Here is an 18,777-nt window from a genome sequence, read left to right on the forward strand (position 1 = left end):
CTCAAAATATAAAAAAGCTTTGTGAAATACATATCAATATTCAAATAAAAGTTATTGTAGTGACAAATACCTTTTTAAAATCATTCATAACTTCTGAGTAAAGTAACAGAGAGAGAGACCAGCGCCGTGGCACAGTGGGTTAAGCCACCACTTGAGACATCGGCATCCCACACTGGAGTGCCAGGTCAAGACCCAGCTGCTCTGCCTTTTTTTTTTTTTTTTTTTTTTTTTTTTTTTTTTTTTTTTTTTTTTAAGATTGATTTATTTATTTGAGAGGCAGAGTTAGAAAGAGAGACAGAGAGAGAGGTCTTCATTCCAAATGGGCACGACAGCTGGAGCTGGGTTGATCCAAAGCCAGGATGAAAAAGCTTCCAAAGCCAGGACCCAAAGCTTCCTCTGGGTGCCTCACAGGGGTGCATCTTCCACTGCTTTCCCAGGCCATTACCAGAGAGTTGGATCAGAAGAGGAGCAGCCAGGACATGAACCTGAACCGATATGGGATGCTGGCACACAGGCAAAGGCTTAACCCAATATGCTACAGCGCCGGCCCCCGATCTGCTTCTAATCCAGCTTCCAGCTAACGCTCCTGGGAAGGCAGACTATGGCCCGAGTTTTTGGGCCCCTGCCACTCATGGGGAAGATGAGGTGGAGTTCCGGGCTCATTGCTTCAGTCTGGCCCAGCCCTGACTGCTGCAGCCATCCCGGGAGTAAACCAACAGATGGAATATCTCTCCTGTCTCTATATCTCCCTCTGTCTTTCAAATAAATAGCTCTTAAAAAAAATTTAAAAGAGTGTTGTAAAACTGCAAAACAATCACAACAGCAAAATGCCAGGAAAACATACAAGGTAAAGCTTCAAATACAAGATTGTTTATAAATACTCAGTACCCAATCCTGACAAAAAAATTGATTACACCAAAAACACCATGGCTAAAAATCTCAAGAAATATGTCAAGTGCAACCTAACTAAAAGATGAAAATACAATGTCAACTAACGGAATTGGGAAATTTACGTAACTGGTAAATAACTTAAAACAATTTTTACTGGTGAAAATTACTCTATATTAAAAAACCTCTTACAAATATATGGTATATTTTTATTAATTACATTTATAACCAAGAAGTATGTTCACATTTTCCTGATGTTTCCTCATAAAATTCAAAGAATTCTACCTACCAGAGTATAATAAATATATTTCCTCTTATGATATAGCTTACTATGTCAACAGGAAGATACTCATTGTATTCAGATAGTTAAATAGAGGCTAAGGTACAAAAGCATTTCCAAAACAGTAATTTATCAAACAGGTATGTATATAACAACTTTTTTTAAAAAAAAGCAGCAACATCAAACTGCAATGAACAGTTTAAGAGTACGCAGCCATCATCCTCTTTAAAAGATTAGTACTAACTAAATAGAACGCAGAGATTAAATGTAAGACTTGTGCCAACCTTAAACAGCTGATCTGTTTATAGAATACATGTGGCTTCCACATCAAAGATATACTAATATCTTGTTTAGAATGTAGCCACATGTTAAAGATATAACATATTACTCAATTATATTCCATTATAAGCTACAAACAATTCCTATCAATTTAGTTAAAGAGCATTTAATGAATTCATACTGAGTACCTGAAATTTTCTTCATCTTCATTATCACTTTGTAGAAGATCATCATTTAGCTCTTCATCTGACAAATCCGACTGATTCTAATTAAAATAAAAAATCTAATTAATACATGTCACTTCAATAAAAAGACTTATTACAAAAATGCAAAACTACATTGACTGGAATGTTTGTAACTTAATGTTATTAACACACTTGCCATCCAAAAGATTCTCCTAGTTTGATATCCCCAGTGGATGATCAAGAGACTCTGCAGATGGCATACTAACTACCACCCCAGACTCAGGTTTAGATGTCACAGCCACATATAGAAGCAGCAAGCGTAGTGATCACATTTATTCTAATTAAACAAAAAAGGAAAAGGTATGAGGGTTTTGGTGGGGCCTTACAAGTAATTTTTTACTTATCATGCACACAAAAAAAAAAAAAAAAAAAAAAAAAAAAACACACACACACACAAGATAGTGTGCTTAAAGTGTGACTGTAAGACCTAACATTGAAAATGTATTTCAGAAATAAGCAAATTTTAGGTAACTGAATCACCAAACTAAGTAACAATTTTGGTTTTTCCAAGACAAATCACATATAAAAATGTAAGTAGTTCAGTTCCTCATAGCTGTTCTTCATTGTACAATGTATTTATACAATCAGTAAGCAGAGGCAGCCTAGCAATTGTCAAAAATTTCAGGTTTGCTATGTTAAGTACATTACAATAGCTTACACTGGGGGAAGGGGATATTTTACACTTCCTGGCCCTATGTAAAAAAAAATCACTTATTTATATGTATAAGTGGCATATATAAATTACTACTCCCCTTCTACAGCACAATCAAAGTGACACACACAGAGACACACATATTTTTAAAAAGTAAAGACAAAAAAAGGATTTGGATTTCTACTTCTTGTTCTGGCATCTACGTCTTATTAAAAACAGGCTTCCCAAACCTGACTTTATATTCTTTTTTACAATACTTTAGACAAAAACAATCTTACTAGTATTTATTAGTCCAAGGGATTCCACCTAATCATCGGCATTGCAACAAAATAAAGTGAACAATGGTCATTAAGTTGGTTTCCCTGAAGAGGGAAGGATGGACTTCATATGATAACAGAGAGCTTAACAAACTGAAAATGAAGTTTCTTTTAATTGACTACATAATCTGCCATCCAGAATGTGCCAGCTTTGAGAGCAAAATGAATGCCACTACCAGGTATGAGCCAGTCTGCCATGGGCACACCGGTCCAATTCAGGAAATTGTTCCAAACACACACACACACACACACGAAGGAATACATATTGTAGTGGGCCCTAACAGTTGTCAAATTGTACTTTTTCAGGGTTTACCTTCTTTCTCAATTCTGAACCTACTGAATAACAGACACAGGAAACAAAACAAATAAACACTTCACAGAAAATTGGGCTGAACCCCGGAGACAAAGTTGACTTTTTTTTTTTTTTTTTTTTTTTTTTTGACAGGCAGAGTGGACAGTGAGAGAGAGACAGAGAGAAAGGTCTTCCTTTGCCGTTGGTTCACTCTCCAATGGCTGCCACGGCCGGCGCACCACGCTGATCCGATGGCAGGAGCCAGGTGCTTCTCCTGGTCTCCCATGGGGCGCAGGGCCCAAGCACTTGGGCCATCCTCCACTGCACTCCCTGGCCACAGCAGAGAGCTGGCCTGGAAGAGGGGCAACCAGGACAGAATCCGGCACCCCGACCAAGACTAGAACCCGGTGTGCCGGCGCCACAAGGCGGAGGATTAGCCTAGTGAGCCGCGGCGCCAACCGACAAAGTTGATTTTCAGCACATCCCAGTGAGGTTGGTGAACAGTTCCTTCAACTGAGGTTGGAATAGCTGGTGACTGGTCTGCAGGAAAGAAAGGCATCAGATCCCAGGAGAGGAAGTCCATGTGGCCATGGATGCTACTGAGAGTCTTTCTCTCAATCTAGTTCAAAAGATAGGTTGTTCCTCCCATAGGACAGAAGTATGCAGTAAAGAAGAATGGCAGGGCCGGCACTGTGACATACTGGGTAAAGCCACTGCCTGCAGAGCCAGCATCCCATATGGGTGCCAGTTCGAGTTCTGGCTGCTCCACTTCTGATCCATCTCTCTGCTGTGACCTGGCAAAGCAGTAGAAAATGGCCCAAGTCCTTGGGCCCCTGCACCCAGGAGGGTGATCTGGAAGAAGCTCCTGGCTCCTGGCTTTGGATCAGCCCAGTTGCAACCACTGCGGCCATTTGGGAAGTGAACCAGCAGATGGAAGACATCTCTCTCTCTCTCTTTCTCTGTCTTTCCAATAAATAAATAAGTCTTTTTTAAAAAAAGAAAAGAAAGAGAAGGAAGGGAGGAATGAATGAAGAAAGGGAGGGGAAGAGAGAAAGAGAGAGAGAATCATAAGGGACATCAGAAGTTCAACACTGGGGAGAAAGGAGAGGGTGGTAGACACTAGCTAAGATGGACACTAGCTGGGACACTCGTTAAGACATTCATGTCCGTCATCACAGTATCTGGTTTCAATTCCTGGCTCCAACTCCTGACTCCAGCTTCCTGAAAATGCAGACCTGGGAAGGCAGAGGTGATAGATAAAGAAATGGGGTAGTCACTCACACAGGAGATATGGATTACATTCCCAGATAGATGCTCTGACCCCAGGCCACTGGGAGGTTAGTCAGCAGATGAGAGGTAGCTTCTGCTCTCTCCTTCTCAAATAAATGAAATTAAAATGGGAGAAAGTGGTCCCGTAAATATTTCCCAAAACTGGCAAAGATAAGAGAGACTACCTCATGTACCATAAGAATACCTGACCACGACTACTTGATGCAAAAGTGAAATACAAAAGCCAAAGAAGGAATTACGAAGTGGCATCCAAATTCTTTCTCAACATCATCCCACATTTTAAAACTGTAACTGGGTCACACCAGCCAGCTGCACCCTAAACTGGCAGTCTTGCATGTCGATCATATATTTAAAACTTGACTCTAGCACTGTAGCACCAGCAGATTACAGTGCCATCTCCAACAGCGGCATCCCATCTGAGCACCGGTTTGAGTTTCAGCTGCTCCACTTCTGATCCAACTCCCTGCTAATGTGCCTGAGGAAGCAGCAGAAGGCTCAAGTACTTGGGCCCCTGCCACCCACATGGGAGACCTGGCTGCAGTTATAGGCTTATGGGTTTGGCCTGGTCCAGCCCCGGCCACTGCAGCCTTCTGAGAGTGAGTCAGCAGATGTAAGATCTCTATAAATATTTCCCCTCCACACCCCTGCCCACTAACTCTGCCTTTATCATTTAAAAAAACAAACAAACAAACAAAAAAAAACCACTTGATCAAAACCTCCCTTCCCAACACAGAGGTACCTGCCCCTGATTATCTGATGTCTGTGCCTCCCTGTAGCCACTGGTGCACTGGGAGTCTCCCAGACACTGGCCTATCCGTGCACAAAGAACACCAGTGGGCAGAAGAGAAGCAGTGCCAATGCACCCATATTATGAATTCTAGTCACAGACTCAATCAATAAATTTGGTGGTACCTGAAAAGAAGATTCAGTGGTACTAGAAATCAAATAAAAAGAAACCAAACCGGGGCTGGCACTGTGGCGTAGCAGGTAAAGCCACCACCTGTAAAGGCAGCATCCCAAATAGCCTGGAGAAAAAGTGTAAAATGGCCCAAATCCTTGGGCCCCTGGACCCACATGGGAGACCAGGAAGAAGCTCCTAACTCCTGGCTTCAGATCAGCCTAGCTCCGGCCACTGTGGCCACTTGGGGAGTGAATCAGAGGATGGAAGATATCTCTATCTCTTTCTTTCTCTCTGTAACTCTAACTTACAAATAAATCAATCTTTTAAAGAGGGTCAGGCCTTTGGTTGAGCAGTGAGAACACTCACATCCTATATGAAACTGCCTGTTCAGCCGCAGCTCCACTTCCAAATTCATCTTCTTACTAATGCACGCCCTATGAGGCAGCAGCTGATGGCTCAAGTAGTTGGGTCCCTGCCAGCCATGAGGAAATTATGGATGGAGTTCTTGGCTTCTGGCTTTGGGCAGCCCAGGTCATTACGGACATTTCAGGAGTGAAACAACAGATGGAAGCTTGTGATTGCACTGTGTGTGTGTGTGTCTCTATCGCTTAAAAAATTTTTTTAAATAAAAACTAGACATTTTAAAAAGCAAATTAACTTTGAAAATAATTGAAATATATGGAAAAGTGCAAATGGCAAACAGCCATGAGAGTTTTAAACTTTCTTACATTCTGAACACTTTGACTCCTATAAAGCACAACGTATTTCTTCTATGTCAGGAAAGAAGAGAGGAAATGAGAAGGTAAAGGTAACGGGCTGCTGCAAAGTAGACAAGCTCCCGAATACCTAAAGCAGATGAAGAGCATCTCCCACTGAGCCAGTCAGAAAGCTTCTTAACCACTGAAATGCGACCAAGGCACAAAAATCAACTTGTCTATAAAAAGATTACTTTCCCACAACAGTCAGTATTATATCCAAGTCAAATAGTGCATTCCACCTTTTTTGATTAGAGTCCTGAACAAAGTCTTTACAAGGACAGAGGTATATAAAAGGAAAATTACAGGGGCCGGTGCCGTGGCTGAGCGTGTAAAGCCACCACCTGCAGTGCTGGCATCCCATATGAACACTGGTTCTAGTCCCAGCTGCTCCACTTCCGATCCAGATAGCTCTCTGCTGTGGCCTGGAAAGCAGTAGAAGATGGCCCAAGTCCTTGGGCTCCTGCACCCACATGGGAGCCCCAGAAGCAGCTCCTGGCTCCTGGCTTTGGATCGGCGCAGCTCTGGCCGTTGCAGCCATTGGGGAATGAACCAGCAGACGGAAGACTCCTCTCTCTCTCTCTGTCTCACCCTCCCTCTCTCTCTCTCTCTGCTTCTGCCTCTCTGTAATTTTGCCTTTCGAATAAATAAATCTTTTAAAAAAAAAAGAAAAGAAAAAAGGAGGCAGAGAGAGAATTACAGGGGCCAACACTGTGGTGTAGTAGGCTAAGCCTCCACCTGCAGAACCGGAATCACTGGTTCGAGTGACTGCTGCTCTACTTCCAATCCAGTTCCTTGCTATGGCCTAGGAAAGCAGTGGAGGATGGCCCAAATGCTTTGGGCCCTGCATCCATGTGGAAGAACTAGAAGAAGATCCTGGCTCCTGGCTTCAGATACACTCAGCTCCAGCCGTTGCTGCCATTTGGAGGGTAAATCGTGGATGGAACATCTCTCTCTGTCTCTCTCTCTCTCTCTGTAACTATGCCTTAAGTAAATGAATAAATCTTAGGAAAAAAAAATTCAATTGGGACATCTACATCCCACATTGGAGTGCTTGGTTCAAAGCACCAGCTACTGAGCTTCCCGATCCAGCTTCCTGTTAATGTGTTCCCAAGGAGGCAGAAGCTGAGGGTGTATGTACTTGGGTCCCTCCCTCCCACTAGGAGCTCTGGGCCCTTTTCTTCTCCCTAGCTCAGCACTAGCTAGTGTGCACATTTGAAAAGTGAACCCATATATTTTAGATATACCTCTCTCTGCTTCTCAAATAAAAAATTATTTTTTCACAAAAATATTGCAAATGAAATTAAAAAGGCAATCTAATTGGTTGTGACAAGTCAAAGATTTGAAGTATCTGAAATACCAATACTACTGATGAATCTCAACCTAAAAGTATAATGAGCTTGAGTATAACTGTAGTGAACAGTCATCATAACTTTTTAAATACACACACACATACACACACACACACAAAACATATAGATATACACACATTAATGGTAACTGCTGGGGCTGGCACTGTGGCATAGCGGGTAAAACTGCCTCCTGCAATGCCGGCATCCCATATGGGCTCTGGTTTGAGTCCCAGCTGCTCCACTTCCGACCCAGCTCTCTGCTATGGCCTGGAAAAGCAGCAGAGAATGGCCTAAGTCCTTGGGCCGCTGCACCCACATGGGAGACAGGGAAGAAGCTCCTGGCTTTGGATCAGCCCAGCTCTGGCCACTGAAGCCATTTGGGGAGTGACCTGGCAGATGGAAGACCGCTGACTCTCTCTCTGCCTCTGCCTCTCTGTAACTCTGCCTTTAAAATAAATACATAAATCTTTAAAAAAAAAAAAAAAAAGTTGGAAGTAAAATAAAAAAGGTAACTGCTGCAAAGTTTTAGTGATCAAAGAGATTTGAAAAATCTACACTAGGTTTTAGACTTTCTTGGGGAACGTTATGCTTAAGCGTGTTCATCTTAATGCATGGCTCTGAACACCTCCCAAAAATAAATTCTTGACCCAGTATGCAAAATATTAAACTCTAAATATCACATTCTTTTAGGGCAAGGAGTAATTTTACCACACTACTATCACAAATCCAATACCCACTAGAATGCCTTCGATGCAGCTGAACCTTTCAGGATTTGCTTCACAGTATTTAATAGATTAAACAATCAGCTCTTTTAATTTGTGAAATTAAAAAATAAACCAATTTACAAAAATGTAGTCTATACCCAACTTCTTAGTTACACATCCCATATTTAAGCAATGTATTCCCGCATTCCAAGTATAGTAAAATAACTACCGTTTTGTTTCAAAAGGACCTCTACTTCTTACCTTTTTTCCAGATAGCAAATCTTCTCCAAGTAAGTCGTCTTCCAGTTCGCTGGGGAGAAAAAGACACACACCAGTGTATTGTTCGTACCAGACTGGAAAGTTCACAGGTCACTGAAATTACCAACAACTCCAGAGTTTGTGGACCTCCATGTTAACTTTGCTCTATATTCCTGTATTAGTAGTAAAAATGTATTTCCAAATACTGAGGAAGCATTTTTTGTCTTTTAAGTATAATGCTTTGATAAGGAGGTACCTCACTGGACTTCTAATCTTGGTTTCACATCTCAATATAATCTCTTGATTAAATGGACCTATTAAATAATCAATGCAAGAAACTCTACTAAGTAAATTCAAGTTTTCTCTTGTCTTCAAAAATGTATGAAGAAATAAGAAACTGTTCAATATCATTAATTTAGAAGATAAAAACCAAAACCGTAAGAGACCAAAAAACAGGGCCAGCGCTGTGGCGTAACTGGTAAATTTGCCACTTACAGTGCCGGCATCCCATATGGACACTGATTCAATTCCTGGGACACTGACTCGAGTCCTGGTTGTTCCACTTCCAGTCCAGCTCTCTGCTATGGCCTGGCAAAGCAGGAGATGGCCCAAGTGCTTCGGTCCCTGCATCTACGTGAGAGACCCATAAGAAGCTCCTGGTTTTGGATAGGTGCAGCTCCAGCTGCTGTAGCCATTTGGGGAGTGAACCAGCAGATCGAAGACCTCTCTCTTTGCCTCTGCCTCTCTGCAACTCTGCCTTTCAAACAAATAAATCTTAAGAAAAAAAAAAAAAAAGACCAACATTCATTATCATTCACAAAAACTAAAAAAAAAAAAGAAATTTTAAAACTACGCTGAGGACATAAAATTAAATAATCCTAGCAAAAGGAATTTGTAATTTGTCCCCAACATATTTCTGTTTTAAGTGATTTAGAGAAGGCCTTCTCACAATTTGAAGTAGAAATTCTAAGCAAATCAGGAAGTTGAAGGTATTTTTCAGCATTTATTTAAAGTAATTTTTGGGCCGGCACCGTGGCTCAATAGGCTAATCCTCCACCGTGCGGCGCCGGCACACCGGGTTCTAGTCCCGGTCAGGGCGCCGGATTCTGTCCCGGTTGCCCCTCTTCCAGGCCAGCTCTCTGCTATGGCCAGGGAGTGCAGTGGAGGATGGCCCAGGTGCTTGGGCCCTGCACCCCATGGGAGACCAGGAAAAGCACCTGGATCCTGGCTCCTGCCATCGGATCAGCGCGGTGCGCCGGCTGCAGCGGCGGCCATTGGAGGGTGAACCAACGGCAAAGGGAAGACCTTTCTCTCTCTGTCTCTCTATCTCACTGTCCACTCTGCCTGTCAAAAATAAAAAAATAAAATAAAATAAAATAAAGTAATTTTTGATTGATGAAGATGGCTACCACTGGATTATATTTTTAATTCTAAGGAAATCAATCTTTTACAAGCAAATGTCTTTAAAAACCAACATTAAAGAAGAAGATATACCATTAAATGACTACAATTTTTATGTGCAGATGCCCATGAACACTGCACCAATGTTCTTACTGGGATTGTTACTCCTTTCTTCCAAAAGCTATGGCTACAAAATTCTACAGGTTTTGAGACATCAGCACCAGCACTATTTTAGTCCAAAATTTATTTTTAGCATGCAACTTTGCAGAATACTATAATCTCCAGGAACACATTTGTGGAGTTAAAACAGAAACCCACATTTCTTTGTAACACATTTTAGAACTAGAAACAACCTGGCAAGTCACTTAGCTATTTTAAGTCACTCTGTTGTAACTCCTCTACCCTCATTGTATATAGGAAAATATCTCAATAACTTGCCTAAAGCACAGAGCAGCAACACATGCAGCACAGGAACAATCCTTGAAAAACATGATACAGCCCTGCATACAGGTGCCTGTAAGAATAATGGACACCTTCTTCCAACATTTTGGAACCACAAATCATCTGCCAGATATATTGTTTAGATCATCTGTGTTACAAGCTTCTGTGCCCCTCCAGGGCCAGGGGAAAAAGGCTGTCTAGTAAACAATGTGAACAGCCCTATTTAAGAATCTGATTAGATGACCAAGGACATATGAGCACCTCTTTAAAGACAAGCACACCTCTAGGCATCACTTGAAATAACTAAAAGTGGAAAATAATACCATTTTTTCCCAGGGCACAGTAATTCAGATGATAACAGGAATAACTGCCAGTAATTTTACAAGCAAAAAATCTAGTAAGTATTTGTGAGTTTCACACACAAAAAAAATAGAAAACAATTTTAATGACTACTTAATTTTTTACACCAAAACATTTTTAAAGATACAAGATCATTATTATCAGCTATAAATTGAGCAGGAAATACAGAAAATATATACATCAGTACTTGTTTCCAGGACTAGTAAGAAAGCAGGGTGGTCCAAGATCAAGTAAAAAAAGAAAAAAAAAAAAAAAAAAGAAAGGCAAACCAGCAAGCAGAGTAGGAAACATTAGGAATAAATCCATAGACCTACAACTGCTTAAATAAGAAACTAACAAGATTCATTCAGTATCTCATGTGCCAGGGACTGCACTCTTTTACATGCATTAGCTTTTTTTTTTTTTTTTTTGGACAGGCAGAGTGGACAGTGAGAGAGAAAGAGAGACAGAAAGGTCTTCCTTTGCCGTTGGTTCACCCTCCAATGGCCGCCACGGCCGGCGCACCACGCTGATCTGATGGCAGGAGCCAGGTGCTTCTCCTGGTCTCCCATGGGGTGCAGGGCCCAAGCACTTGGGCCATCCTCCACTGCACTCCCTGGCCACAGCAGAGAGCTGGCCTGGAAGAGGGGCAACTGGGACAGAATCCGGCGCCCCAACCGGGACTAGAACCCAGTATGCCGGCACCACAAGGCAGAGGATTAGCCTAGTAAGCCGCAGCGCCGGCTACATGCATTAGCTTCTAAACAGGTAGAGTAACCCTCTCAGGTAGATCCTCAGATTACCCAAAATATGAAGACACTCACTGACATGTTAAATAATTTGCTGAAGGTTACCTAGCAGGAAATGATAACACCGGTAGCAAGTGAACTCAATCTAGCTTCAGAATCCAAATCCTGGGGCGGGCGCTGTGGCACAGCAGATTAAGCTGTCTTGGCAAAGCTAGCATCCTGTATGGGCTCCAGCTCAACTCCCAGCTGCTCCGCTTCAGATCCAGCTCCCTACTGATGTGCTGGGAAAGCAGAGACGACTGCCAAGTCCTGGAGTCCCTGCACTCACATGGGAGACCTGGATGGAGTTCCAGACTCCTGGCTTCAATCTGGCCCAGACCCCAGCTGTTGCAGCCATTTGGGGGAGTGAAATAGCAGTTTGAAGTTCTCTCTCTCTTCTTTCTCTCTCTGTAACTCTTGACATCTAAATAAATAATGAATAAATCTTTTTTTTTTTTAAAGAATCCAAATCCTAACTACAATGTACCAAGAAAAGTGCTTCTTTAACATCATCGTAAAGTTGGATATTCACAAAAGATGTACACTGAAGGGAAGAAATTTATTATTAAATATTTAAAGTATCAAAATGACATCAACTGTTAGGGCCAATACTGTGGCGCAGAAGGTTAAGGTGCCACCTGCACTGCCAGCAATCCATGAGTGCTGCTTGAGTCTCAGCTGCTCTACTTCTGATTCAGCTTCCTGCTAATGTGTCTGGGAAAGCAGCAGCAGATGACCCAAGGGCTTAAGCCCCTGCCACCTATGAGGGAGATTTGATAGAGTTCCTGGCTCCTGACTTCGGCCTATCCAACCTCTAGCAGGTTGTGGCTATTGAGGGAATGCAATCAGTGGATGGAAGCTATCTCTCTATCTCTCCCTTTCTCTCTGTAACTCTGGCTTTCAAATAAACAAATAAAATCTTCTTTAAAAAACTACATCAACTAGCATTGCCCAGCCCTGACCATTGTGGCAGTTTGGGGGAATGAACAGAGAGTAAGTGGAAACCAACTCCCACAAAAGACCAATGGATCTATCTCCCCCACCCCCAGCCCCTGGCATTGTCTTTCAAATAAATTAAAAAAAAAAAAAAAAAAAAAAAAGGTTTAGGAGTTGTAGCATAGCAGGCAAAGCCACCAGTTCCCCATGCCAGCATCCTATATGGGCACCAACTCAAGTGAGTCCCAGCAGCTCTACTGATCCAGCTCTCTGCTATGGACTGGGAAAACAGAAGATGCCCCAAGTCCTTGGGCCCCTGCACCCATGTGGGAGACCCAGAAGCTCCTGGCTCCTGGCTTCAGATTGGCACAACTCCTGCTGTTGTTTTTTTTAAAGATTTGTTTATTTTAAAGGCATAGTTACAGAGAGGCAGAGAGAAAATCTTCCATCCACTGGTTCAGTCCCCAAACGGCACTGGTTCAAGTCCAGGCTATTGTACGTCCAATCCAGCTCCCTGTTGATGGCTGATGCACCTGGGAAGGCGGCAGAGGATGGCCCAAGTCTTTGGGCCCCTGTACCCACATGGGAGACCTGGAAGAAACTCCTGGCTTCCACCTGGCCCAACCCTGGTGTTGCAGCCATTTGACGGTGAATCAGTTGATACTCGTTCCTTTTTTTTTTTCTCTCTCTCTCTCTCTGTGTATCCCTCTTTCTGTATCTCTCCACTTCAAATAAAGAAATCTTTAAACAAAAAAATACAGGAAAAAGATTACAAATCTGACTACATTATTTAAAAATCTGTTTAGAGACATTTTTAAAGGAAAACATGAGGCCAGCACTGTGGTGCAGGGGGTAGACACCACGCTGCAGCGCCAGTATCCCATATGGACGCCAATTCAAGTCCCAGCTGCTCTACTTCTAATCCAGCTCTCTACTGTGGCCTGGGAGCACAGTGGAGGATGGTCCAGGTCCTTGGGGCCTTGAACGAGTGTCGAAGACCCGGAAGAAGCTCCTGGCTTCTGGCTTTTGATCAGCTCAGCTCCAGCCATCGTGGCCATATGGGGAGTGATCCAGCAGATGGAAGACCTTTCTCTCTCTGTCTCTACCTCTCTCTCTGTCTTTCAAATAAAATCTTAAAAAAAAAAAGGAACACATGTCAGACTGGGGAAAGGAGTGGAGTTATTACAAAATAACAAAAAATAAACTTTCAGAAAGTATAAAAGATCCCTAAAATCAATACAGAAAGAAAAATGAATACAGATAAGTAGAGATGATTCAAAGGAGAAATTCAAATGATGAGTAAACTCTCTATATTTTATTCTGCTCACCTTCAACACTGCCTGATAGACGACTTCCTCTTCTTTTTTTTTTCTTTGAAGATTTATTTATTTATTTATTTATTTGAAAGGCAGAGTTACAGAGAAAGAGAGGGAGATAAAGAGAGATCTTCCATCCAGTGGTTCACTCCCCAAATGCCCACAACAGTCTAGGCTGGAGCAGGCCGAGGCCAGGAGCCAGGAGCTGCTTCCAGGTCTCCTACATGGGTGCAGGGGCCCAAGCATGTGGGTCACCTTCCGATGCTTTCCCTAGCACATTAACAGGGGGCTGGAAAGGAAGTGAAGCAGCCGGAACTCGAACCTGGAGCCCATATGGGATGCCAACACCACAAGCAACAGTTTTACCTACCATACCACAACACCAGCCCCAGATCTTTTCTTCTGTAAGACTCAGTTCTAAGCTCTACTCAACTTTTTAACACAATTAATGATTAGATTAATTTCATGGATCAGCTTGCTGTTAGAGTATTTCTGCAAAGATTAGCATTTCAATCAGTAAACTAAGTAAAACCAAAAGAGCAGAGTGTGGGCAAATTCACCTTCACCTTCTCCCCCAGCTGAGACATCCATTCTCTCCTGCCCTCGGACAGTCATTCCAGCCTCAGCCTCAGCCTCAGATCACTGGTTCCCCAGTTGTCACGCCTTTAGGACCGGCCTGGAGCTACATTACTGGCTCTCCAGTATCTTCACCTTGCAAAAGGCTGACTGTGGGACGTCTCAGCTTCTATAGCCATGTGATTCAATGCCTCATAATGACCGATAGATTGATAGCTAACTGCCTTATTGGTTCTCTTTCTCTGGAGAATCCTGACAAATACACTATAGTGTATTGAAGAACAATAAACAGTTGGTAAGACTTACAAAGTTTGGGTTTTTTTTAAATATTTATTTATTTGAAAACAGAGTTACAGAGAAAGTGAGATTATTTTACGCTCTGATTCATTTCCCAAATGGCTGCAAAGGCCAAAGCCAGGAACCTAGAGCTCCAACTCCACTACATGGGCGGTAGAGGTTCAAGTACTTGGGCCATCTCCCACTGCTTTCCCAGGTGTTGAGCAGGGAGCTGGATCAGAGGGGAGCAGCCGGGCCTGGAAGTGGCACGCACACGGAATGCCAGCATCACAGGCAACGGCCTGAACAGCTGCAGCGCAAAGTTAGGCCCTGAAGTTTTCACTGCGGGTTATTTTCTGAGACTTCCAGACACTGCTGTTCACAAAAAAGAACCCAATATTCCATTCAAAGTAATATATCACTTTTGTTCTTTACATTTACCTGTATAATTAAACTTTCTGACTGCAACTCCAGTAAACTTAACATATCAACACAGTATTTAAAATAGTAAGAAAGTGTGTAAAATGATCATTCCTTGGGGCTGGCGTTATGGCACATGGTTTAAGTTGCCAGCAGGATAACGGCATCCCACATCAACTATATGAGCACCGATTTGAGTCACCGTTGCTCCACTTCCAATTCAGCTCCCTGCTGATAGGCCTAAGTAAGAAACAGAAGGCCCAAGTATATGGGGCCCTGCCACTCTTATGGGAGACTTGGATGGAGTTCCAGGCTCCTGGCTTCGGCCTGGCTCAGCCCAGCCCAGGCCGTTGCAGCCATTTGGTGAGTGAACCAGCAGACTGACAATCAATCTCTCTCTCCATGTAACTTTGCCTTTAAAATAAATCTTTAAAAAAAAAAAATAATTTCTCAACCCAACACCCAGATTAATTCCCCCACAACCACTATACCAACTTGACAACTATCAGTGTGTCTATGTGTTTTTTTTTTCTAATTTTATTTTTAAAGATTTATTTATTTGAGAGGCAGACTTACAGAAAGAAAAATGGAGAGACAGAGAGGTGTTCCATCTGTTGGTTTGTTCCCTAAATGGTCACAATGGATGGAGCTGAGCCAATCCAAAGCCAGAAGCCAGGAGATTTTTCCGGGTCTCCCATGTGGGTGCAGGGGCCCAAGCTTTTGGGCCATCTTCTATTGCTTTCCCAGGTGATAAGCCAAGAGCTGGATGGAAGTGGAGCTGCCAGGACATGAACTGGCACCCATATTGGATTCCAGCACTGCAAGCGGAGACTTAGCCTACTATGCCACAGCCCCGGCTCCCAACTATGTGTGTTCTTAAATAGGTATTTTCAGTTTCATCAAATCAGGGAAATGAAAATTAAAAATATAGTCAGATAGTATCCAGCAAGTTTCAAGGGCAAAATTTTCAAGTCCAACATACAGGAAGTGTGTGGAGCTACAGGAATTCTAGCATACAACTACTTCAAGAATAGTTCTGAAGCTGGCATGTTGGGCAGGAGGTAAAGCCGCTGCCCGCAACACCAGCAACACATACGGGCGCCAGTTTGTGTCCTAGCTGCTCCACTTCCAGTCCAACTCCCTGCTCGTGGCTTGGGAAAAGCAGTGCAAGATAGCCCCAGTGCTTGGGCCCCTGCACCCATGTGGGAGACCTAAAGGAAGCTCGAGGCTCTGGTTTTGGTCTGGCCCAGCTATAACAATGGCAGCCATTTAGGGAGTGACCCAGTGGAAGATCTCTCTCTATATATATATAACTCTAGTTTTCAAATAAATAAATCTGATTTTAAAATCATCTTAAAAAATAGTTCTAAATGTCCAAAAACTCAATGTCATCACTGAATGGAACACACAAAGAGAAAGGAAGACCTAAGATCTGCTCTGGGAGCCGGCACTGTGGCACAGCAGGTTAAAGCCCTGGCCTGAAGCACCAGCATCCCATATGGGCGCCGTTCTAGTCCCAGCTGCTCCTCTTCCGATCCAGCTCTCTGCTATGGCCTAGGAAAGCAGTAGAAGATGGCCCAACTCCTTGAGCCCCTGCACCCATGTGGGAGACCTGGAAGAAGCTCCTGGCTCCGGAATGGCGCAGCCTGGGCTGTTGCCGCTACCTGGGGAGTGAACCAGCGGATGGAAGGATGAAAGACCTCTCTCTCTGTCTCTACCTCTCTTTGTAAAAGGAAGGAAGGAAGGGAAGGAGGGAGGGAAGGAGGAAGAAAGCAAGCAACCAACCAAGCAAGCTCTGCTCTGACCCCTCATGCAATACAAGTCTGGGCTAGGAGGACCTTAGGAAGCCTTCAGCCTGGAAAGCTCACTTTAGCCCACAAGGGACAGGTCCACTTAGGGAGCAGCATTAGACATCCCACATAGTGTTTTCAACGACAACCTCTATGGAGCCAGCTGGTAGCATCAGAGAAGTCAGCACAGACTCCCAGGTGAGGCACGGGTGTGCACTTACCTGTCCCAGTCCTCATCCGCAGCTCTTCTCCTCCAGGACCGTTCTGCGCCAGGCTTATCAAACTGGTCAAAGTCATCATCTGTGAGGAAAAGTCACATCAGATTACTAAATTAAGACAGACAGACAAGAATAACGCTAAAACAACTTATGTAAGGATTCCTGACTTGACATTTTAAAATACAACTTCCAATTGCAACTACCATGGATGCTGTAGTCATTTTTTATTAATTACATTTTATTGCTATGCAATAAACTGTACATATTTATGGGGTACAATGTAGTATTTCGATACACTTTAATGATAAGATTATGATAACTGGCATCTATCACTTTACAATTCAAGATTTCTTTGTGGTGTGAACATTCAAAAGTCTTTCTTCTAGCTATTTAGAAATACACAATATGTTATTGTTAACTATTGTCACCCTACTGTGCAACAGAACACCAGAAGGATTATTTTTACAGTAAGGAAAAAAAATACTTTTGAATTCAATAAAAGTAAACCTTTCTGAGGTTTAGTGGTTTTTTTTTTTTTTTTAATTTTTAAGCATGCTTTTTTAAAAGATTTATTTATTTATTTGGAAGGCAGAGTTACAGAGAGGCAGAGGCAGAGACAGAGAGATCTTCCATCCTTTGGTTCACTCCCCAAATGGTCACAATGGCCGGAGCTGGGTCAATCCGAAGCCAGGAACCAAGAGCTTCTTCTGGGTCTCCCACGTGGGTGCAGGAGCCCAAGCACTTGGGCCATCTTCTACTGCCTTCCCACACCATAGCAGAGAGCTGGATTGGAAGTGGAGCGGCCGGGTCTCGAACCATTGCCAACATGAGATGCCAGCACTGCAGGCAGTGGTCTTAACCGCTATGCCACAGTGCCAGCCTCCTGTAGTCATTTTTAATAACAAAAGATTTTTAGGGCCTAGTGCTATGGTGTGGCAGATAAAGCCAAACTACCTGCAATACCAGTATCCTATACACATGGGTGCTGGTTGAGTCCTGGCTACTCTACTCCTGATCCAGCTCCCTGTTCACGTACCTGGGAAAGCAGTGGAAGATGACCTGAGTGCTTGGGCCCCTGCACCCATGTGGGAGACATGGAAGAAGCTCCTGGCTTCGAACCAGCCTAACTCCAGCCATTGTAGCCATCTGAGGAGTGAACCAGCAGATGAAAGATTCTATTTCCCTCTCTCACTCACACTCTCTCTGTCCCCCCCACTCTGTAACTCTACCTTTCAAATAAATAAATCTTTAAAAAAAGATTATTAAAACACAAAGTTTTAGACATCAAAAATCATGCAAAATTTTGTTGAAACCAGACAAAAAAAATTTTTTTGACAAAGTTATACAGTGAGAGAGAAAGACAGAGAGAAAGGTCTTCCTTCCATTGGTTCACCCCTAAAATGGCCACTAAGGCCAGCCTGCTTCGCCGATCCGAAGCCAGGAGCCAGGAGCTCCCTCCTGGTCTCCGATGCGGGTGCAGGGCCCAAGCATTTGGGCCATCCTCCACTGCCTTCCCAGGCCACAGCAGAGAGCTAGATTGGAAGAGGAGCAGCTGGGACTAGAACCGGCGCCCATATGGGATGGCGGCGCCACAGGCGGAGGATTAACCAAGAGAGCCACGGCACCGGCCCCTGTTTTTGTTTTTTTAATATTTGCTTATTTATTTGAAAGGCAAACTTAGAGTGAGAGAAGGAATGACAAAGAGAGAGAGAGAGAAATCTTCGAACCCTGGTTCATTCCCATAATGGCTGCAATGGCCAGGGTTGGGCCAGACCAAAGCCAGGAGCTTCATCCAGGTCTCCCACATGGTGCAGGAACCCTAGCACTTGAGCCATCTTCCACTGTTTTCCCAGGGGCATTGGAAGGAAGCTGGATCACAAAGTTGCAGCTGGGACTCAAACCAGCACCCATGTAGCACGCTGGCACTGCATTGTGGTGGCTTAACCTGCTGTACCACAGCGTCAGCCCCAAAATATTTTCTAAGATAATGAGTTCTCAATATATGTTCTTACTATATAAAAAAATTCTGATTTTCTAGAATACTTTTTATAATATTTTTATTA

General features: G+C 43.2%; 1 protein-coding gene across 7 annotated transcripts in view; it reads right to left on the reverse strand.

Annotated features, from left to right (window-relative positions):
* RBM33 (RNA binding motif protein 33) overlaps nt 1-18,777 on the reverse strand; it is a 154,951-nt gene that overhangs the window by 109,763 nt on the left and 26,411 nt on the right. For all 7 annotated transcript variants that reach the window (XM_070077227.2, XM_008263877.5, XM_008263875.5 and 4 more), the window contains exons 2-4: nt 16,718-16,796; nt 8,217-8,265; nt 1,636-1,712 (exon numbers count right to left, since the gene is read on the reverse strand). In XM_070077227.2, coding sequence (XP_069933328.1) covers nt 1,636-1,712; nt 8,217-8,265; nt 16,718-16,796 — 205 coding nt within the window. The remainder of the gene's footprint in view (nt 1-1,635; nt 1,713-8,216; nt 8,266-16,717; nt 16,797-18,777) is intronic.

The sequence above is a fragment of the Oryctolagus cuniculus genome, chromosome 7, assembly GCF_051225735.1.
Source record: "Oryctolagus cuniculus isolate XC-2025 breed Fujian yellow rabbit chromosome 7, ASM5122573v1, whole genome shotgun sequence".
Taxonomy (NCBI): domain Eukaryota; kingdom Metazoa; phylum Chordata; class Mammalia; order Lagomorpha; family Leporidae; genus Oryctolagus; species Oryctolagus cuniculus.